Here is a 23,254-nt window from a genome sequence, read left to right on the forward strand (position 1 = left end):
GTCTGAATCAATCATTACAATGATGGTTGCAAAATAGTGATTAAATAAAAAAAAAACCAACCTTATCATTCTGCTTACAATTATTAGTTGGCAATTAAGTTTTTATTTAAATTCCAGTTAGAAAACATACTAATATTAGTTTCAGGTGTATAATATAGTTATTCAACACCTCCATACATCACCCAGTGCTCATCACAATGCGTTCCTTAATCCCCATCACTTATTTCACCAATCCCCCCACCCCCTCCCCTCTGGTAACGATCAGTGTATTCTCTATAGTTGAATCTGTTTCTTGGCTTGGCAATTCTACTCTTTGAAAAAAAGCTTTCCCAGTAATCAAAAATCTCCCAACAAACAAGAGTCCAGGGCCAGATGGCTTCCCAGGGGAATTCTACCAAACATTTAAAGAAGAATTAATACCTATTCTTCTGAAACTGTTCCAAAAAATAGAAATGGAAGGAAAACTTCCAAACTCATTTTATGAGGCATTACCTGGATCCCAAAATCAGACAAAGACCCTACCTGAACATGGATGCAAAAATTCTCACCAAAATACTAGCCAATAGGATCCAACAGTACATTAAAAGGATTATTCACCACGACCAAGTGGGATTTATTCCTGGGCTGCAAGGTTGGTTCAACATCCGCAACTCAATCAATGTGATACAATACATTAATAAAAGAAAGAACAAGAACCATATGATCCTCTCAATAGATGCAGAAAAAGCATTTGATAAAGTACAGCATCCTTTCTTGATTAAAACTCTTCACAGTGTAGGGATAGAGGGTACATACCTCAATATCATAAAAGCCATCTATGAAAAACCCACAGCGAATATCATTCTCAATGGGGAAAAACAGAGCTTCTCCCTGAAGGTCAGGAACACGGCAGGGATGTCCACTATCACCACTGCTGTTCGACACAGTATTAGAAGTCCTAGGGCACCTGGATGGCTCAGTTGGTTAAGCGACTGCCTTTGGCTCAGGTCATGATCCTGGAGTCCCGGGATCGAGTCCTGCATCGGGCTCCCTGCTCAGCAGGGAGTCTGCTTCTCCCTCTGACCCTCCTCCCTCTCATGCTCTCTGTCTCTCATTCTCTCTCTCTCAAATAAATAAATAAAATCTTAAAAAAAAAAAAAAAAAAAAGAAGTCCTAGCTTCAGGGGCGCCTGGGTGGCTCAGTTGGTTAAGTGTCTGCCTTCGGCTCAGGTCACGATCCCAGGGTCCTGGGATTGAGCCCCGCATTGGGCTCCCTGCTCGGCAGGAAGCCTGCTTCTCCCTCTCCCATTCCCCCTGCTTGTGTTCCCTCTCTCGCTGTCTCTGTCAAATAAATAAATAAAATCTTAAAAAAAAAAAAAAAAAAAAGAAGTCCTAGCTTCAGCAATAAGACAAAAAGAAGTAAAAAGCATCTGAATCGGCAAAGAAGTCAAACTCTCACTCTTTGCAGATGACATGATACTTTATGTGGAAAACCCAAAGACTTCACCCCAAAATTGCTAGAACTCATACAGGAATTCAGCAAAGTGCCATTTATAATTGCACCAAAAACCGTAAGATACCTAGGAATAAATCTAACCAAAGAGGCAAAGAATCTGTACTCAGAAAACTATAGAATACTCATGAAAGAAACTGAAGAAGACACAAAGAAATGGAAAAATGTTCCATGCTCATGGACTGGAAGAACAAATATTGTGAAAATGCCAATGTGGGGCCGCCTGGGTGGCTCAGTTGTTAAGCGTCTGCCTTTGGCTCAGGTCACGATCCCAGGGTCCTGGGATCCAGCCCCGCATCAGGCTCCCTGCTCGGCAGGAAGCCTGCTTCTCCCTCTCCCGCTCCCCCTGCTTGTGTTCGCTCTCTCGCTGTGTCTCTCTGTCAAATAAATAAATAAAATCTTCAAAAAAAAAAAAAATAGAAAAGAAAATGTCTATGCTACCTAGAGCAATCTACACATTCAATGCAATCCCTATCAAAACGCCATCAACTTTTTTCACAGAGCTGCAACAAATAACCCTAAAATTTGTATGGAACCAGAAAAGACCCCAAATAGCCAGAGAAATGTTGAAAAAGAAAAGCAAAGCTGGTGGCATCACAATTCCGGACTTCAAGCTCTGTTACAAAGCTGTAATCATCAAGACAGTCTGGTAGTGGCACAAAAACAGACACATAGATTAACGGAACAGAAGAGAGAGCCCAGAAATGGACCCTCAACTCTATGGTCAACTCATCTTCGACGAAGCAGGAAAGAATATCCAATGGAAAAAAGACAGTCTCTTCAACAAATGGTGTTGGGAAAATTGGACAGCCACATGTAAAAGAATGACACTGGACCATTTCCTTATACCACACACAAAAATAGACTCAAAATGGATGAAAGACCTAAATGTGAGACAGGAATCCATCAAAATCCTTGAGGAGAACACAGGCAGCAACCTCTTTGCCCTCAGCTGCAGCAATGTCTTCCTAGAAACATTGCCAAAGGCAAGGGAAGCAAGAGCAAAAATGAACTATTGGGACTTCATCAAGATAAAAAGCTTTTGCACAGCAAAGGAAACAGTCAACAAAACCAACAGACAACAAGAATGGGAGAAGATATTTGCAAATTACATATCAGATAAAGGGCTAGTATCCAAAATCTATAAAGAACTTATCAAACTCAACACCCAAAGAACAAATAATCCAATCAAGAAATGGGCAGAAGACATGAACAGACATTTCTGCAAAGAAAACATCCAAATGGCCAACAGACACGTGAAAAAGTGCTCAACATCACTCGGCATCAGGGAAATACAAATCAAAACCTCAATGAGATACCACCTCACACCAGTCAGAATGGCTGAAATTAACAAGTCAGGAAATGACAGATGTTGGTGGGGATGCGGAGAAAGGGGAACCCTTCTACTCTGTTGGTGGGAATGCAAGTTGGTGCAGCCACTCTGGAAAACGGTATGGAGGTTCCTCAAAAAGTTGAAAATAGAGCTACCCTACGACCCAGCAATTGCACTACTGGGTATTTACCCCAAAGATACAAATGTAGTGATCCGAAGGGGCACATGCACCCCAATGTTTATGCAGCAATGTCCACAACAGCCCAACTATGAAAGAGCCTAGATGTCCATCAACAGATGAATGGATAAAGATGTGGTATATAGACACAATGGAATATTATGCAGCCATCAAAAAAAGGAAAAAAGAAATCTTGACATTTGCAATGACATGGATGGAACCGGAGGGTATTATGCTAAGCAAAATAAGTCAACCCGAGAAAAACAATTATTATATGATCTCATTGATATGAGGAATTTGAGAAACAAGACAGTGGATCCTAGGGGAAGGAAGGGAAAAATGAAACAAGACGAAACCAGAGAGGGAGACGAACCATAAGAGACTCTTAATCTCAGGGAACAAACTGAGGGTTGCTGGAGTGGAGTGGGGTGGGAGGGATGGGGTGGCTGGGTGATGGACATTGGAGAGGGTATGTACTATGGTGAGCACTGTGAATTGTGTAAGACTGATGACACTGGACCATTTCCTTATTAAGATATAATGTATTAGGAATGTAAATATAAATATAAAATATAAAAATAACTTTAAAATTGCTATACTCATACCACTACCAATAATAAACAGTAAATAAATAAATAAAAGTGAATAAAGTTAGTAAAGTAAGGTTCAAGATTTCATTGACTATCCTTTTGTTTTCAAACTGGGGACATATAATGAAAATAACATTTAAAGTTAATTGGATAAATACTTTCACTTTCCTCCTCTGTGGTTATGTTTTCTATTTGATAAAGGGTATATAGTACTTTTTTATATTATTATTACAACTTTTTCTTTTTACACAAGATTTCATTTCATAGCAAAATTGAGCAGAAGGTACAGATATTTCCCATATAACCCCTCTTCACCCACATGCATAGCCTCCCCTAGAGGTGCATTTGTTACAACTGATAAATCTACAATAAAACAACATTATCACCCAAAGTCCACAGTTTTCATTATAGTTCAGTCTTGGTGTTGTACATCCTATGGATTTGGACAAATTTATAATGGCATGTACCCACCATTACAGTATCATAGAAATCTAGAATAGTTTCACAGTGCTAAAAACCTGTGCTAAAATAAATAAATAAATAAATAAAATAAAAACCTCTGTGTTCTGCCTATTCATCTCTCCCTCCCCCAAACTCCTGGCAGCCCTGATCTTTCTACTGATCTTTTCACTATCTCTATATGCCTTTTCCAGAACATCATAGAGCTGGAATCATACAGCATGTAGTCTTTTCAGACTGTCTTCTTTCACTTACTAATAGACATTTTAGGTTCCTCTTTGTTTTTTCATACTTTGATAGCTCACTTCTTTTTACTGAACAATATTTCATTGTCTGGAGATACCACAGTTTATCCATTTACCTCCACAGGACTTCTTGTTTGCTTCCAAGTATTGGCATTATAAATAAAGCTGGTATAAACATCTGTGTGATTTTTGTGTGGACATAATTTTTCAACTCTATTGGGTAAATAACAAAAAGCATCACTGCTGAATCATATGGTGAGATTATGTTGAGTTTTTGCAAGAAACCACCAAACTGTCTTCCAACGTGGCTGCTCCATTTTGCATTCCTAGCAGCAATGAATGAGATTTCGTATTGCTCCACATCCCCAAAAGTATTTGGATTTTGTCCATTCTAATAGATGTATAGTGGGATCTCACTGTTATTTTAATTTGCATTTTTCTGATGATATATGATGTGGAGCATCTTTTCATATTATTTACCATCTATACATCTTCTTTGGTGAGGTGTCTATTAAGGTTCTTGGTCCATTTTTTAACCAAGTTGTTTTCTTAATGTTGAATTTTATATTTACATTTTGTATACAAAGAGTTCTTTATGTATTTTGGATAACAATTCTTTATCAGATGTTATCTTCTGCAATTTATTTTTCTTTGTATTCAAAGCCAGGGTCCCTCCCCCTAATTTCCACTACTTCCTGTTCTGCCTGATCTAATTATATTTTTTGAGTATGTAAAATCATAATATGGTTCCAAAAATAAAAACAATACAAAAAAGTATACTCTGAGAAGTGTTAAATCCTCCTGTATCCTTTTACATTTATACTTTCACACTCTGCATCTTTTAAAGCATATATGGTTTTATGTTTATTTATTTTTAAAGATTTTACTTATTTATTTGACAGAGACAGATATAGCGAGAGAGGGAACACAAGCAGGGGGAGTGGGAGAGGGAGAAGCAGGCTTCCCGCTGAGCAGGGAGCCCGATGAGGGGCTCGATCCCAGGATCCTGGGATCATGACCTGAGCCGAAGGCAGACACTTAATGACTGAGCCACCCAGGCGCCCCTGGGTTTTATGTTTAAAGCTTATATGGGATTTTAATTTGTAATAAATATCCATGTGTCCATTTAATTTTGAATCACTGGGTATGTATCTTCACAGAAAATTCTTTAAAATGAAAATGCTGAGGGGCGCCTGGGTGGCTCAGTCGGTTAAGCAGCTGCCTTCAGCTCGGGTCATGATCCCAGAGTCCTGGGATGGAGCCCCAAGTTGGGCTCCCTGCTCAGGGCAGGGGTGTCTGCTTCTCCCTCTCCCTCTGGCCCTCACCCCGCTTGTGCTCTCTCTCTCTCTTCCAATAAATAATAAAATCTTAAAAAAAAAAGTGAATGCTGAGTCAAAGGGTAACTGCATATATAGTTTTGTTAGATATTGCCAAATTCGGGCACCTGGGTGGCTCAGTTGGTTAGGCGACTGCCTTCAGCTCAGGTCATGATCCTGGAGTCCCGGGATCGAGTCCCACATTGGGGGGGGGGTCCCTGCTCAGCAGGGAGTCTGCTTCCCCCTCTGACCCTCCTCCCTCTCATGCTGTCTCTCATTCTCTCTCTCGCAAATAAATCTTAAAAAAAAAAAAATTTTTTTTTAAAGATATTGCCAAATTCACCTACAAAAATTTTGTACTCTCACTAGCAATGTGTGAAGAGTGCAGATTTCTACCACAGCCTTGCCAAGAATATGTTGTCAAGCATTTCACTTTTTGCCAATCTGACAAATGAGAAATAATACATAGTGTAGTTCTCGTTTGCATTTCTTTTATTATGAGTGAACTAGGTATCTTTTCTTAAATATGTTGGCTATTTTTAATATATTTTTTGGAGAATTTTCTGTCCGTCTCTGACAACTTATTTCTATCAGATTTTTGGTCCTTTTTATCCTCAATATTTAAAAGTCATGCTGAAGGGTGCCTGGGTGGCTCAGTTGGTTAAGCACAAAAGTTAGGGATATTAAACCTCTACCTGTAGTGTACGTCATAAATATTTTCACCATTTGGTCTTTTGCTTTGGACCTCGCTTATGGTGTTTTTTTGCCAAGCCAAAGTTTTTATTTAATTGGCCAACATTTTCCTTTATTACATCTGGATGTTGAATCACAGTTATAAAAACTTTCCCCACACTCTGGATATAGAAGAATTCACATGTATTTTCTTCTAGTACTTACAAGATTTTAGTTTTTGTAATTAGGTCTCTGATCAACTTAGAACTTACTCCTATGTATAAGGTATACATACATCCATTCTATTCTTCATACCATGTATTAAAATATTCTTCTTTCTCCCAGTGATTAGAGATACAATCTTTATCATATACTGAACTCTAATATGGACTTGGGTCTATTTATGCCTTTTTATTTTTTTAAAAGATTTTATTTATTTATTTACTTTAGAGCAAGAGAGAGCACAAGTCGGGGGGAGGGCAAGGGGGGAAGAAAAGGGAGGATTCTGTGCTGAGCACAGAACCCTACGTGGGGCCCGATCTCACGACCCTGAGATCTTGACCTGGGCCAAAACCAGGAGTCTGACACTCAACCAACTGAGCCACTATCTATATATAAAAATATATTAATAGGCGCCCCTACTTATGCCTTTTTTTAAAAAAAATTCCAATGTACTATCTACTGGAATACCAGTACTATATATACTATTTTACCAATGCAAGTTTTAGAGTATACTTTAACATAGGAGGACTAGTTTATCCTTATAGCTCTTCCTTTTTAAAGATTTCCAAGATATCTTTGCATGTTTATATTTTCATATGAACTTTAGTATCCACTTGTCTTAATGAAAACAACTTACTGGTTTTTCTATTAGTATTATTTATTTCAATAAACTAACCTGGGGGTGCGGGGGTGGCTCAGTCGCTTAAGTGTCTGCCTTCGGCTCAGGTCATGATCTCAGGGCCCTGGGATTGAGCCCCTCATCGGGCTTCCTGCTCAGCAAGGAGCCTGCTTCTCCCTCTCCCTCTACTCCTCCCCCTGCTTGTACTCTCCCTCTCTCTGTCAAATAAATAAATAAAATCTTTAAAAATAATAATAAATTAACCTAGACTAATGGACATCTTTGTCTATCCAGAAACAACATTTTATTTTTTCAGATTTATTTTCATGTCATCAAGTGTTCTACTAGTTTTTTTCAGAGACACTAAATATTTCTTATTAAATTTATTCCTAGATATTTTATCTTTTGAGATGGTATTTTAAATGGAGTCTTCTTTACTATTATATCTAATGGGATATTGTTTGTATGTATGAAGGTTATTGCTTTTTACAATTTTAAACCTGATACCTCACCAAATAGTTGCATTGAGTTAGCTTGATAATTGATTCTCTGGACTAGAATTTTCAGGAATACTATGGTATCTATTAACAAAGATAGTTTCCTTTCCCAATTCTTAGGTCCTTTATCATTTTCTCTGGTAAATACACTGATTAATGTCTCTAGTGCTTCTAGTACTTCCACACTGAGTAAAATGCTGGCTTTAGGACTGAGATATTATATTACCATGTTAATACAGTATCCATCAATTCCTAATTTCTTGAGTTTTCTTTTTAATCAGAAATGGGTACTGAGGGGCCCCTGGATAGCTCAGTCAGTTAAGCGTCTGCCTTCAGCTCAGTTCATGATCCCAAGGTACTGGGATTGGCCCCGCATCAGGCTCCCTGCTCAATAGGGAGCCTGCTTCTCTCTCTCCCTCTGCCTGCCACTCTCCCTGTTTGTGCTCTCTCTCTCTGTCAAATAAATAAATAAAATCTTAAAAAAAAAAAAAGAAAGAAATGGGTACTGAATTTTGACAAAGGCTTTTCCAGCATTTATGAAGATAATCACATGGTTTTTCTTCTTGAATTTACTACTGTAATAAATTGTATTTATTGTATGTATTAATGGATCTCCTAAATTTGAATGATCCTGCACTCTGGGGAGTAAACTCCAGTTGTCATGGTCTATTATTTTCCTAATGTGGGGCCAGATTCTATTTATTATCTACTACTTTTTAAAATAAGAAAAGAGAGAATTAAATAAATTTAAATATCTTATTTAATAACTAAAAAAAAGCTTTTAAAACCAAAAGTTCTTGGGGCGCCTGGGTGGCTCCATTGGTTGGGCGATTGCCTTCGGCTCGGGTCATGATCCCAGAGTCCCGGGATTGAGTCCTGCGTCAGGCTTCCTGCTCGGCGGGGAGTATGCTTCTCCCTCTGACCCTACCCCCTCTTGTGCTCTCTCTCTCAAATAAATAAATATAATAAAATCTTGAGTGGTGGGGGGTGGGAGGGATGGGGTGGCTGGGTGATAGACATTGGGGAGGGTATGTGCTATGGTGAGCACTGTGAATTGTGTAAGACTGATGAATCACAGACCTGTACCTCTGAAACAAATAATACATTATATGTTAAAAAAAAAAAAAAAAGAAGATAGTAGGAAGGGAAAAATGAAGGGGGCGGAAATCGGACAGGGAGGCGAACCATGAGAGACTATGGACTCTGAGAAACAAACTGAGGGTTCTAGAGGGGATGAGGGGTGGGGGGATGGGTTAGCCTGGTGATGGGTATTAAAGAGGGCACGTATTGAATGGAGCACTGGGTGTTATATGCAAACAATGAATCATGGAACACTACATCAAAAACTAATGATGTAATGTATGGTGATTAACATAACATAATAAAATAAAATTTAAAAAAATAATTAACATGACATAAAGTTTTCTGGGAAAAAAAAAAACAAACCAAAAGTTCTTTTGTTTTTTAAGTTTGGCACAAACTGATTTGACAGTAAAACCTGACCTGATTGGACATAAGACTATTTATGATAATTATTTAGCCCAGTTAGTATAAATATTCACGTTAAGCAGCAAGATGAATAGTTCACCTATGGAGTGCTGCCCCAAGTCTTGGTGGGCTTAGTAGGTATACTGTCTACAATCTACTAATTTTCTACAATCTATGAATTTTCTAAATCTATTATAATCTATTAATTTTCTAAAATCCAAAAGCAATATGAATTCAGAAATATTTCTGGTTCCAAGGAATTCAGTAAGGACTTATTAATCTTTATTAGTGCTATAACTGGAAGAAATATTTTTAAAAAATTGAGCTAAAGGGCTTTCTCTGACTTTCAAAGAATAAATTTCATAAGGATGCCTTCCATGAAGAGATACTGATACAAGAGGCCCAAGAATTTCATTATGATGCCTCTATTGTGCAGTATTTTTTGTCTCCCTTAATCACCCCTAAACCTTCTTCAGTTGGAAAAAGGTTACAGGAAAAAGTAATTTAGAAAATATGTACCTCCATATATTCACAGGAATATCAGAAGACAGCAGATTACCACAATATGTGGAATAGTTACTCAAATCATCATATCTGTATAAACATAAAAAAAATGACTTTTGGTCATTAATATGCAAATGAATTCACTTAATAAGACATTGATCCCTGTTAAAGAAAATCCTAACTCAGGGTGACAAATAGGATTCATCAATCTTCAACAATTGGGGGTGGCTGCCTGGATCCTAAATGTCAGGTACAATGGGAAAAACAGCTATATCCCACCAGAGAAGAGATACAGCTTCTATACACAATATTGCTTATTTCAAGTCTTCTGTATCTATATTCTCCTCTACTGCTTTTCTTCCTTCAGCCCCACCTGAGATGTAAACACTCAATGTCTCTCATTCTCTCTCACACAGTGTGCACATTCCTACATTTCCTGTGTCCACTGGTTTTTAGTTTTTAATCAAGTATTGAGATATACCATTAAATTCACTCAATGTATGACTTTATGAGTTTTAGTAAATTTAAAAAGTTGTGCAACCACCACAATCCAGTTTTTGTGATAACTGCATCACTCCAAGAAGTTCCCTTATGACCATCTGCAGTCAACATCCAGTCCCACCTTAAACCCCATGTAATTGATGATTTCCTTATCTCCATAATTTTGCCTTTTCTAGAAATTTCATATAAATAGAATCATATAATCTGTTTTCTTTTATATCTTTTAGTTTCTTTCACTTGGTGTATTTCTGAGGTTCTTCCTTGTTACATGCATCAGCAGTTCACTCCTTTTTGTTTGATAACTTATGATCTCTGCATTGATATTCATATTAGTTCTTCATTTTCCTTTTTTACGGCACTTTTATCAAGTTTACGTAACACTGTTGTTTGCTTCATAAAAAGAATTTGGAAAATTTTCCTTTGTTATTCATGCTTTGAAAAAATTTATGTAATACTGGGACTATCTGGTCTTTGTGACGTTTTAGTACAACTCTCTGTGAAACTATCTGGGCATGGTATTATTTTGTGGAGTTCCTTGACAACTTATTTTATTTTTTATACAGACATTGTTGGTCTGTTCAAAGCTTTCTATCTTTCCTGGGGTCAGTTTTGGTAAACTATTTTCTTTGTAAATTATCCAATTCTAAATGTATTTACATAGAGGTTTTATTTTTATTTATTTATTTTAGAACAAGTCAGCAAATAAAAATTCCAGTTTATTGTTGGACAACATTGTTTCACACATACATCAAAAAAGCCAAAAAGAGGTTTTAAAATTTAATTCCTTTGTTTCAATGGATATTTCCCTTTATCATTTATTATGTATGTTTATGCTTGCTTCCTTTCGTAAGTTAGCTAGTTGCCTACTTTTTCTTTAAAGAAAAAAATGGGTTTTGATGCATTAATTAGAACTATGTTTTTCTGTCTTCTGGTTAATTTCTGCTTATGTCTTTATAATTTCCTCCCTTGAACTTTCATTTGGTTTACTTTGTGGTCCTTTTTTCTTGCCTTTTGAGGTCTTAATTAATATTTCACTTTTTGGGAGGCACCTGAGTGGCTCAGTTCATTAAGCGTCTGCCTTAGGCTCGGGCCCTGATCCCCGGGTCCTGGGATGCAGCACCACATCAGGCTCCCACAGGCTCATTTTCCGGCCTTCCTGCTCAGCAGGGAGTTTGCTTCTCCCTCTGCCCTTCCCTCTGCTTGTGCTCTCTCTCTCTCTCAAATAAATAAAATCTTTAGAGGTGTCTGGGTGGCTCAGTTGTTAAGTGTCTGCCTTCGGCTCAGGTCATGGTCCCAGGGTCCTGGGATCAAGCCCCACATCAGGCTCCCGGCTGGGAGGGAAGCCTGCTTCTCCCTCTCCCACTCCCCCTGCTTGTGTTCCCTCTCTTGCTGTGTCTCTCTCTGTCAAATAAATAAAACATTAAAAAAAATAATAAAATAAAAATAAAGTCTTTAAAAAATATATTTCACTTTTTAATCTTTTAGTATTAAGTGTTTAAGCCTATGGATTGTCCTCTGATGGCTGCTTTATCTGATAGGCAAAATTTTTGTTACAACTCTATTTTAAGGATTTTATAATTTCACTTGACATTTTCCCTTTCAATCAAGAGTTAACAGAAGATTTTAAAATTTTGAAAAGGAAGAACCTTTTTCTGGTTTGAATTTGTTGTTAATTTTTAGCATGGATCCAGAGTTAACTATTCCAAGTCAGTTTTAAGAGGCAAGAGGATATTATTTTATTATTTCTTCTTCATGGAACTCACTCTTTTGCTCTTACGAATGTTTTCTGCACACTTGAGAAGAGGGTACATGTTCTATAACCAGGGTATGAAGGTCAGCATAAACCATGCGGTTTACTTTACTGGTTATGTTGTTAGGTCTTAGAAATCGTTGATTTTCTGTTGTTCACTTCAGCTGTCTTGTACTGAGTGTGGCATATGATAATCTTCTATTACTATATTTGTTTATCCTTATATCTTTTGTAGTTTCTGCTATATAAAAATGGTATTTGTATTATTTGGTTTAGAGATATTCATAACTGTTATATTTTCATTGTGAATCATGGTTTCTAGAATTATAAACATTCAATATAACATTCTAATTAATATAGTTAATATAAACATTCTAGAATTATATCACATTTAATGCTTTTTAATGGGAATTCTACTTTATATGATATCAAGATCACTACCTCTACTTTCTTATAATTTCTAATTTTTCTGAATCATTTTGTTTTAGGTGTATCTTTTATACAAAGCATAAAGTTTGGTTTTGTTTAGTAAGCAAATTTGAAAATGTTTCTTTTGACAGCTAAGCTCATTTGTATTGACTGATATGACTGATGTGTTTAATCTCAATCATATTTCTTACCATAATTGTTACACATATTATTTTATATTTAATGTATTTCTCTAAGTGATAAGTCTTTTTTGCTCTTTAAAAAACTTCTTTGGTATGTAGAAAAGGCGATTTTTTTGTTCTAAGGGTTTCTTTTGTACTTAGGCGGTTTGTAGTACCGAGTCCCCCTTTATTTTCTTACTTGACCTTTTACAATCCAATTTGTTACATTTTTTTTTTTAAGATTTTTTTTTATTTATTTATTTGACAGAGAGAGAGATAGCGAGAGCAGGAACACAAGAGGGGGAGTGGGAGAGGGAGAAGCAGGCTTCCTGCCGAGCAGGGAGCCCGATGTGGGACTCGATCCCAGAACCCTGGGATCATGATCTGAGCCGAAGGCAGACACTTAACGACTGAGCCACCAAGGCACCCTCCAATTTGTTACTTTTAAATCATATTCTTTAGTACTCAACTTATCACCTAGGCAACAGTCAATGAACTTATTCTACTTTGCCCTTTCCTTCACTCATTTAAAAAAACTTCATTCTTTCTACTTATTACACCATATAATGTGTCCATATATTATCCTTCAACCCTATCCCACCTGTATTAGCCTTAGATCTATAGTTAAATATATTAAAGGCTCATCATCTGACATTTTGCCAAAGTTTTCCCAGTCTTGTCTTAGTTGGATGAACATCATTCTCTAGTATAATGTAGTCAGCAGAACTTTCTGTGATGATGGACATGTTCTATATCTGCATTGCCCAATCGGGTAGCTACAAGCCACATATGAGGACTGAGCAGTTGAAATGTGGCTAGTGTGACAGAGGAATTGAATTTTACATTTTATTTAATTTTAATTAATTTAAATTTAAATTGCCACATGTGGCTAGTAGCAACTAAATTAGTACAGTGTTCACAGATTCATGAGGAAGGAGTCATGTATATAATAGTCAGTGAGACCTGCATGTTTAAAACTGTCTTTCTAGAACCTAGATAGCTGAAAAACAACTTGATTAGAATAGAAAATCTGTGGCTGACACTAAAACTGCTGTTCCACTGGTGCCCTTCTGTGTTTTGCTGATGAGGTCAAATGCTGGTCTAATTTACTTGCCCTAGTCAGTAACTGGGCCTTTTTCATTAGAGCTTTAAGAATTTTTTTTTCGTTTTTAAAATCCAGTAGTTTTACAAGGCTATATTTCAGAGTTAACTATTCCAAGTCAGTTTTAAGAGGCAAAAATGGACCTTTCAATACAGATTCATTTCTTTCTTCTTTCATTTCTAAAAAGTTTTTTGAATTATAATTTTAAATGTAAGTTCTGTTTCACTGTTTTTTTTTTTAAGATTTTATTTATTCATTTGACCAGAGAGAGAGAGAGAGACAGCGAGAGAGGGAACACAAGCAGGGAGAGTGGGAGAGGGAGAAGCAGGCTTCCTGCTGAGCAGGGAGCCCGATATGGGGCTCTATGGGGCTCAATCCCAGGACCCTGAGCTCATGACCTGAGCTGAAGGCAGATGCTTAACAACTGAGCCACCCAGGCGCCCCCACTGTTTTGTCTTCTCCAGGGACTCCAATTATATGTTTATGAGGTCTTCTCTGCCTCTCTTCCATTTCAATCACTTTCTCTCTGGCCCTTTTTTTAATCTCATTTTCATTCTTTTGCTTATTTCTCTGCCTTCTTAAGTAGCCCTTATTAAATATTCAACATATTGTAATTCAGCCTCAATATCTTTCCTAAGTTGAATCAATTCTATTTCTTTTAGAAGAAGGGGGTGTTATTTGTTTCTAAATTTTGATTAATTTCTTTGAGGTTAGTTAATTTAGCTAGGAGTTTTATGCTACAGTTTCCTTCCGCTTTGTAACTAGTTGTCAGGGAAGGATGCCCATGAGCCAAAAAACTTTGATTTTCATTTTGTTTTCTTTTTACAGTAATTTTATATGGTCCATTTTGCAGGAGTAAAGACTTTGGGGGGCTTAAAATTTCCTAGCTCAAGACTGCCCCCTTCTGTCAGAATAGTGAGGTTCAGTGCCCTTTTTCATATATACTTACTTACTTGGGTGATAGAGGGAGTGAAGGGAGAAGGGTCTGATAAGTTTTACAGTTCCTTTGTTTCCACAGGATCTTAATTCCTCCCTCTAGCTTCCTTCTTCCCCTTCACTGACCTCTCCAAAAGGTCCCTCCCCCTTTCTTTTTTTAAATACTTTTTCTTTTTTTTTAGAAAGAGAGAAGGAGAGAGAGAATCCCAAACAGGCTCCACATTCAGCAGAGAGCCTGACGCAGGGCTCAAATCCCAGGACCCTGAGATCATGACCTGAGCCAAAATCAAGAGTCAGATGCTTAACCAACTGAGTCACCCAGGCACCCCAGTCCCACCCCCTTTCTATTTATGTCTTTCCCAGAAGGGGTACCTTTCCAAAAATGCCACCTTAGGTCTTACACACTTTTAAGTCCTTTACCTCTAGCCAGTACTGTAATCTACCAGATCTTAGACTGCTTTCAGAAATTTTGCGTTTAATGTGAAGCTTTATTTTTTTTTTCAGACTTAGGTTCTCAACCCCTTTCCTCTTTTTCATGCAGTTTTTCAAACTTCCCCAACTCTAAAACATCAAAGATAGTTCTGTTGGAAATTGGTGTTTTTACTTATTTAAAAATGATTTGAAGTTCATAGTATTTTTTCTCTCACAGTAAGGCTGAAAGTATTGAATAAGTGTGGTACTATGTATTTTCTTTCTTAATCTGTATGGTTTTCTGGGAGGATAAGAGGACAAATTCTAATTTAGGAGGACACTATTATCCTAGGGCAACCAGGAAGTCCCTTAAATCATTTTATTCTTATTGTTATTACTGATTGTGATTTGTCAGTATTTCATAAACATTCTTAAAACATCCCTGGAAATACGGGCACCTAGGTGGTGCAGTCGGTTAAGCCTCCAACTCTTGGTTTTGGCTCAGGTCATGATGCTCAGCATGGAGTCTGCATTAGAATCTCTCTCCCTCTGCCCCTACCCGCCTACACTCTGTCTCCAAAAATAAATAAATCTTTAAAAAAAATCCCAGGTAATAAGGCAAAGAGATAAGTTTGTAGACAAGTCTTCCTTTTGAAGTAACTTTCTTAAAACAAATAACTTTCTTAAAACGTCATGGATATGAAAAATGGACTCCAAAATTGAAGTCTCTCATATCTAATGATTAATTACGGTAGAATCTGATATGACACATTACAGCATCTGATATGACACATTATAGCTTATTGATTGGTAGTAATTAAAAGTCCTTTCTAGGGCGCCTGGGTGGCTCAGTCATTTATGCATCTGCCTTTGGCTCAGGTCATGATCCCAACGTCCTGGGATCAAGCCCCGCATTGGACTCCCTGCTTAGCGGGAGGCCTGCTTCTCCCTCTCCCACTCCCCCTGCTTGTGTTCCCTCTCTCGCCGTCTCTCTCTCTGTCAAATAAATAAATGAAAAATCTTAAAAAAAAAAAAAGTCCTTTCTACCTATATATAAATAATACTTTGGGCTAAAACAAGAAATTGTGTTTAGAAGGTTATATAGAAAAGAAATAAACTAGAATCACCTTTGTTATTTTTCTTGTTAAAATGCAAGAACATGACAGAGAGAATTTCCCATCTTATGCTCTCGTAAAGTTCATTTACCCATCCATCCAACACTTACTGAAGACCACTAAATTGCCAGTCAATAGGGATACAAAGATAACCAAGACACAGTCCCTGCCCCACAGACAAGGTAGAGAAATATGAGTAAGTTACAAAACGTTACAGTACAATATCCTTTAAAAAAGTTTGAAAATATGCAAACCATATTATATATACTTTTAAGTATACATATATATGTAGTATAAATACAAAAACACCTGAGAAAATTATAATCAAATTAAGTATAGAAGTTAACTCTAGGAGGATGAGGGGAATAAAATCAGGCAGGAATACAAAGGTAACTTCAATTTTATCCATAGTAGTTTATTTCCTTAAAAAAGAAAAAAATCTGAAACATATATTGCAAAACACTAACATCTGACAAAGCTGAGTGGTAAGACACACGGGTATATTTGTTATATTATCTCTATTCTTTTCTGTATGCTTGAAATACTGAATTTTAAAAAACTGTATTCAAAATGTAGTTCAATTTACTGGAGTTTTAAATCAGAAGTTTCAGAATATGTTCAAGTTGTGTAATAAACAACACAAAATTAAGAACCAATTTTAGGTATGAATGAGAAAAATAACCCATCCGAATACTGTACATCATTTTTAGATGAAGTGTTACACATACCTGTGAGTGCTAAGTAAGAAGCAATGTACCGCTTTTCCAGTCCATCTCTAACACTCTGAATTGCACCAAAAATTGGAGGTATAATCATAATCAGGTTACTCACTGTATTCCCTATAGGAGAAGAACACAAGAAAATAATTATATTAGTCAATACCACTTAAAATAAAAAACATGAATTTGGCCCTTAATTTAAATAGGTGACTTCCGAGAAAGATGGTGGAAACATATTTACAAGGTGCTAAAGGAAAATAATTCCCTACTCAAAAAAAAAATTCTGTAAAACGATCCAATTAAAATAAAGATAACTTCTGACAAGTGAAACTAAGATTTTTTTTTGAAGATTTTATTTATTTGTCAGAGAGAGAGAGAGAGAATGAGCAAGCACAAATGGGGGGGGAGCGGCAGGCAGAGAGAGAAGCAGACTCCCAACTGAGCAAGGAGGCCGATGCAGCACTCGATCCCAGGACCCTGGGATCATGACTCGAGCTGAAGGCAGACGATTAACTAACTGAGCCATGCAGGTGTCCCAAAACTAAAGATTTTTCAATCAGAACATCCACTAAAGAAAAAAAAAATTTTTTTTTTAAGATTTTATTTATCTGACAGAGAGAGAAAGCATGAGAGATTGGAACAAGCAGGGGGAGCTAGAGAGGCAGAGGGAGAATCAGGGAGCCCAATGCAGGGATCGATCCCAGGACCCCGGAATCATGACCTGAGTTGAAGGCTGATGCTTAACCAACTGAGCCACCCAGGTGCCCTTTAAGGTAATTCTAAAGATAAAAAGAAAAAGTATCTCAAAAAGAACGTCAAAGATAGAGCAAAAAATGAGCTGGAGAAGGTAGCCATTCAGACTGAAAGAACGGTCCATGGATACACTAATGACAAGATAAAATACAGAACTGTTACTTTTGTCTGTTGAATCAAATAGCAACAAATTGGGGTATGCATTTTGCATGTCTTTTTGAAATTTCATTTTGTGGTAATATTTTTAATTTCTTTTTTCTAGCAAGGGATCTTCATCTGATTTTTGTTCCTCTCTTTACAAAAACAAAAACAAACCTCAAACATGAAAAGCAAAGAAATAATAAACACCCAAAAGCAGAAATAAGTAGTAAAATGGGGAAAGAAATGGATAAACTATTTTATAAATAGATTCTGGGTAGAATAAAGTAGCACAAAACATTCAAAATTCCAAATGAATGATTTTCAACACAGGATTTTCAACACAAGTATCAATTAATGGACATATACAGAACACTCTACCATATAGCATATACATTCTTCTCAAACACAAATGGAACATTTGGACAGACTATATGTTAGACTATAAGTTCTCAACACACTTAAAAAGATAGATAACATAAAAAATACCTCCTCCAACCACAACAAAATGAAGTTACAAATGAATAACCAAACAAAAACAAAAATTCACAAGTCTGTGGCAATTAAATGACATGTTCTTTTCTCTCCTTTATTTTTGGGGGCTATTTGCCTTCCCAATATCACTCTCCCTTTTTTCTTAATAAAAGAATCCCAATGTTTAACCTGAATACATTGCTACTTAGCTAAGAAAATTACATTTCCAAGGCTCTTTGCAGCTTGGAATGGCCATGAGACTTGGAGTTCAAGATAAATGGAAGTCTGCCATGATACTTTCAAGAAAAAGAGAGGTTACACCCTTCTTGTCTCTGCTTCCCCTTTTCTGCTATAGGAAATGTGGACCCAATAGCTAAAGCCATCTTGGTCTCTGAGGGGACACTGGGAATCTAAGCCCATGTTGGGGAGGAAGACCTTCCTCTGCCCTATGGTCCTCCTAAGTGGACTTAGAATCAAATTGACAGGGGCGCCTAGGTGGCTCAGTCAGTTAAGAATCCAACTCTTGATTTCCACTCAGGTCATGATCTCAGGGTCATGGGATCAAGCCCTGTGTAGGGCTCCATGCTCAGCACAGAGTCCGCTTAAGATTCTTTCTCTCAGGGCACGTGGCTGGCTCAGTTGGTTGGGCGTCTGCCTTTGGCTCAGGTCATGATCCCAGGGTCCTGGGATTGAGCCCCACATCAGGCTCCCTACTCCGGGGGAAGCCTGCTTCTCCCTCTCCCACTCCCCCTGCTTGTGTTCCCTCTCTCGCTGTGTCTCTCTCTGTCAAATAAATAAATAACATCTTAGAAAAAAAAAAAGATTCTTTCTCTCTCCCTCTCCCTTTGACCCTCCCCATACTCATGCTCTCTCTCATTAAAAAAAAAAAAAAAAAAAAAAAAAAGGGCGCCTGGGTGGCTCAGTTGGTTAAGCAACTGCCTTCGGCTCAGGTCATGATCCTGGAGTCCCTGGATCGAGTCCAGCATCAGGCTCCCTGCTCGGCAGGGAGTCTGCTTCTCCCTCTGACCCTCCCCCTTCTCATGTGCTCTCTCTCATTCTCTCTCTCTCAAATAAATAAATAAAATCTTTAAAAAAAAAAAATCAAATTCACATGGGACAAATTTATAGAAGAAAATCAAATTTAACAGTTATATGTATGGGGAATCCACACAGACATGAATTTCCAAAGACAATGAGGCAACATGAAGCTTACATGATCAAAGGAGAGGGGTACAGTCAGAGAACACAAAGGGGAGAAAGACCACCAGCAAGAAAGTGAAAGGAGTTGTTTGGAAAAACAAGGGTGCCCTATTATGCAGATCAGTTATGAAGGTAAAGGGAAGTCTCTCTTAATAGCTCTCCTCCTGTTATAGGCTCTCCTTTCTAATGTAAATTTAGGGAATTGTAGGGGGAGACAGAGAGCTTTCTTTCTTTCTTTTTTTTTTTTAAAGATTTTATTTACTCATTTGAGACACAGAGATATAGAGAGAGAAAGAGAGAGAGAGCATGAGCAGGGAGAGAGGCAGAGGGAGAGGGAGAAGCAGGCTTCCCGCTGAGCCAGGAGCCCGATGTGGGGCTCCATCCCAGGACCCTGGGATCATGACCTGAGCTGAAGGCAGATGCTTAACCATCTGAGCCACCCAGGCGCCAGGACAGAGAGCTTTTTCTGTATCTCTGTGTTGTAATTACTTTTTTTTAAATTTATTTATTTATTTTAGTAGGGGGGCAGAAGGAGAGGGAGAAGAGAATCCAAGCAGACTCCCCGATGAGTGTGGACGACCTCAGGATCCGAAGATCATGACCTGGGCTGAAATCAAGAGTCCGACACTTAACTGAATGAGCCACCCAATTTGAGTTAATTACTTTTAACTCAAAATAATCTTTATACCAAGATGGCCCATCTTGGGCAGCCTGCCCTGGGCCCCTACACCAAAAATGGCTAAGCAACAAAATGAGAGAAGCTTGTGTCCCTGATACCAAAGAGCTGCCATCCAAACCCCGAACTGCCTCTCTTCAGACTGAAATAAATCTACATCTTCTTTAAGGCACTAATTTTCACATATTTGTTACAGCCAAACCTAATCCTAACTGATGCAAAATATGTCCTTTATCAGTGCACCTTATTTCATTTGAATTAAAAATGCTAACAACCTCTTCTCTGTGAATACAAAGCCTGATACCATCCTGAAACTGAAAGACAAATGCCTGGTCTTTGATACATTACACATCTTTGGTAAATTTAATGCTGTTACATGAATGATAAACCTAAATTAATACAAATGTTTTTAATAAAGAATGCTTTCATTTTTTATTTTAATAATGTTAAGATGCAAAGATAAGTATAAACATGAAGTTAATATCTTATGTCAGCTCCCCTGCTTTTTTTTATTGAGAGAGGAAGGGATAAGGTGAGTGGGGGTCAGGGGGTTGGAGATTGGGAGGAGGGGCAGAAGGAGAGAGAAAGAATCCTAAGCAGACTCCCCACTGAACCCGGAGCCTGATGCGCAGCTCAAGCTCACGACCCTGAGATCTTGACCTGAGCCCAAATCAAGAGTCAGAAGCTTAAACAACTGAGCTACCCAGGTACCCCTATGTCAGCTCCTTTTTAAATTACAGTTGATACATAATGTTCCATCAATTTCAGGTGTATAACAGTGATTTGACAAGTCTATACATTATGCTGTGCTCACAAGTATACCCACCACCATCTGTCACCATACAATGCTAATTACAATACTATTTCCTATGCTGTACCTTTCATCCCTGAAACTTATTCATTCCATAACTGGAAGTCTATATCTCCTACTTCACCCACTTTGCGCATCCTCCTTGGCAACCATAGTTTGTTCTTTGTATTTATGGATCTGTTTTTACTGTTTGTTTTGTTTTTTAGATTCCACATAAGTGAAATCATACGGTATTTGTGTTTCTCTGATTTATTTCATTTAGCCTAATACTATCTAGGCCCATCCATGTTGTCACAAATGGCAAGATAACACTCGTTTTTATGGCTGAGCAATATTCCATTATATATATGTTATATATATATATACACCATATCTTCTTTATCTATTCATCTATGGATGGACACTTGGGCTACTTCCATCTCATGGCTGTTGTTAATAATGCTGTGATAAATACAGAAGTGCATGTATCTTTTCAAATTAGTGTTTTCATTTTCTTTGGGTAAATGCCCAGTAGTGGGATTACTGGATCATATAATATTACTATTTTTTAATATATTCTTTAATTTGGGGGTATTTTTTAAAGTAATCCCTACATCCTCACAACCTTGAAATCAAGAGTTGCATGCTCTACCAACTAAGCCAGCCAGGTGCCCCAATTTCTCTAACTTTTTCAGGAACTTCCATGCTGTTTTCCACAGTGGCTGCACCAATTTACATTCCCACCAACAGTGTATGAGGGTTCCCTCTTCTCCACATCCTCACCAACACTTTTTATTTCTTGTCTTATTAATTCTAGTCACTCTTGCCTTTTCATTTTGTTGATGGTTTCCTTCACTGTGCAAAAGCTTTTCATTTTAATGTAGTCCCAATAGTTTATTTTTGCTTTTGTTTCCCTTGCCTGAGGAGACATATCTAGAAAAATGTTGCTAAGGGTGATGTCAAAGAAATTACTGCCTATATTTTCTTCTAGGAGTTTTATGATTTCAGTTCTTACATTTAAGTCTTTAATCCATTTTGAGCTTATTTCTGTGTATGGTATAAGAAAGTGGTCCAGTTTCATTCCTTTGCATGTAGCTACCCAGTTTTCCCAGCACCATTTATGAAGGGGTTGTCTTTTTCCCATTATATATTCTTGCCCCCTTGTTGGGAGATTAGTTGACCATATAAGCATGGCTTTCTTTCTGGGCTCTCTTCTATTCTGTTCCATTAATCAATGTGTCTGTTTTTGTGCCAGTACCATGCTGTTTTGATAAACACCATATTCTTAAACAACCAACGGATCAAATAGGAAATCACAAGAGAAAGTAGAAAATACTTAGCGATGAATTAAAATAAACACAACATCCCAAAATTCATGGGATGCAACAAAAGCAGCACTAAGGAGAAATTTATAGCTACAAACGCTTACATTAGAAAACAAGATCAGGGGAGCGCCTGGGTGGTTCAATCGGTTAAGTGACTGCCTTTGGCTCAGGTCATGATCCCAGGGTTCTGGGATCAAGCCCTGCATTGAGCTCCCTGCTTAGTAGGGCGTCCGCTTCTCCCTCCCCACTCCCCGCAATTGTGCTTTCTCTCTCTCTCACTTACTCACTCTCTTTCTCAAATAAATAAAGTGTTAAAAAAACAAACAAACAAACAAAAAAACAAGATCAGGGCACCTAGGTGGCTCAGTCAGTTAAGCAACCGACTCTTAATTTTGGCTCAGGTCATAATCTCAGCGTCATGATGGAATATTTTTCAGCCATAACAAAGAATGAAATCTTGCCATGGAGCCTGCCTGGGATTCAGTCTCTCTCCTTCTCACCCTCTGCCTCTCCCCTCCCCTGCTCGTGCTCTCTCAATCTCTAAAAACAAACAAACAAAAAAACAACAAGAAAGATCTCCAAGCTGAAATGAAATAATGCTAATTAGAAACATGAAAATATATAAAAATATACAACACACTGGTGAAGGTAAGCATATGGTCCAAGTCTGAATACTCTAATACTGTAATATGATGGTATGTTAATCACTTACCTCTATCACTTATAAATGTGAAAGGACAAAAGTATTAAAAATAACTATAGCTGCAAAAAAAAAAAAAACCCAAAAAACAACTATAGCTGCAAATGACATATCCAATAAAGAGTTAGTATCTAAAATATAAAAAGGACTGATACACGACTCAAGAAACCAAATAATCCAATTAAAAAATGGGCAGAAAATATGAACAGACATTTCTCCAAAAGAGACATGCAGATGGCCGACACATGAAAAGATGCTCAACACCACTCATCCTCAGGGAAATGCAAATCAAAACCAAAATGAGGTATCACCTCACACCTGTCAGAATGGCTAAAATCAACACAAGAAACAACAGGTGTTGGCAAGGATGTGGAGAAAAAGGAACCATTCCCACTACTGGTGGGAATGCAAACTAGTGCAGCCACTATGGAAAACAGTATGGACGTCCCTCAAAAAGTTA

General features: G+C 37.6%; 1 protein-coding gene across 8 annotated transcripts in view; it reads right to left on the minus strand.

Moving 5' to 3' along the window:
* ACER3 (alkaline ceramidase 3) overlaps positions 1-23,254 on the minus strand; it is a 163,800-nt gene that overhangs the window by 94,306 nt on the left and 46,240 nt on the right. For 6 of the 8 annotated variants that reach the window (XM_064576889.1, XM_054512143.2, XM_045894484.3 and 3 more), the window contains one exon: positions 16,748-16,858. The exons of 1 other annotated variant lie outside the window; for it this stretch is intronic. In XM_064576889.1, the coding sequence (XP_064432959.1) occupies positions 16,748-16,858 (111 nt within the window). Of the gene's footprint in view, positions 1-9,629; positions 9,705-16,747; positions 16,859-23,254 lie in introns of those variants that run through there. One more of the 8 variants, XM_045894488.2, reaches the window with a different exon arrangement.

This window comes from Mirounga angustirostris, unplaced genomic scaffold, assembly GCF_029215605.1.
Source record: "Mirounga angustirostris isolate CCGP_5_RB_7025 unplaced genomic scaffold, mMirAng1.0.hap1 SCAF_13, whole genome shotgun sequence".
In the NCBI taxonomy this organism is placed as follows: domain Eukaryota; kingdom Metazoa; phylum Chordata; class Mammalia; order Carnivora; family Phocidae; genus Mirounga; species Mirounga angustirostris.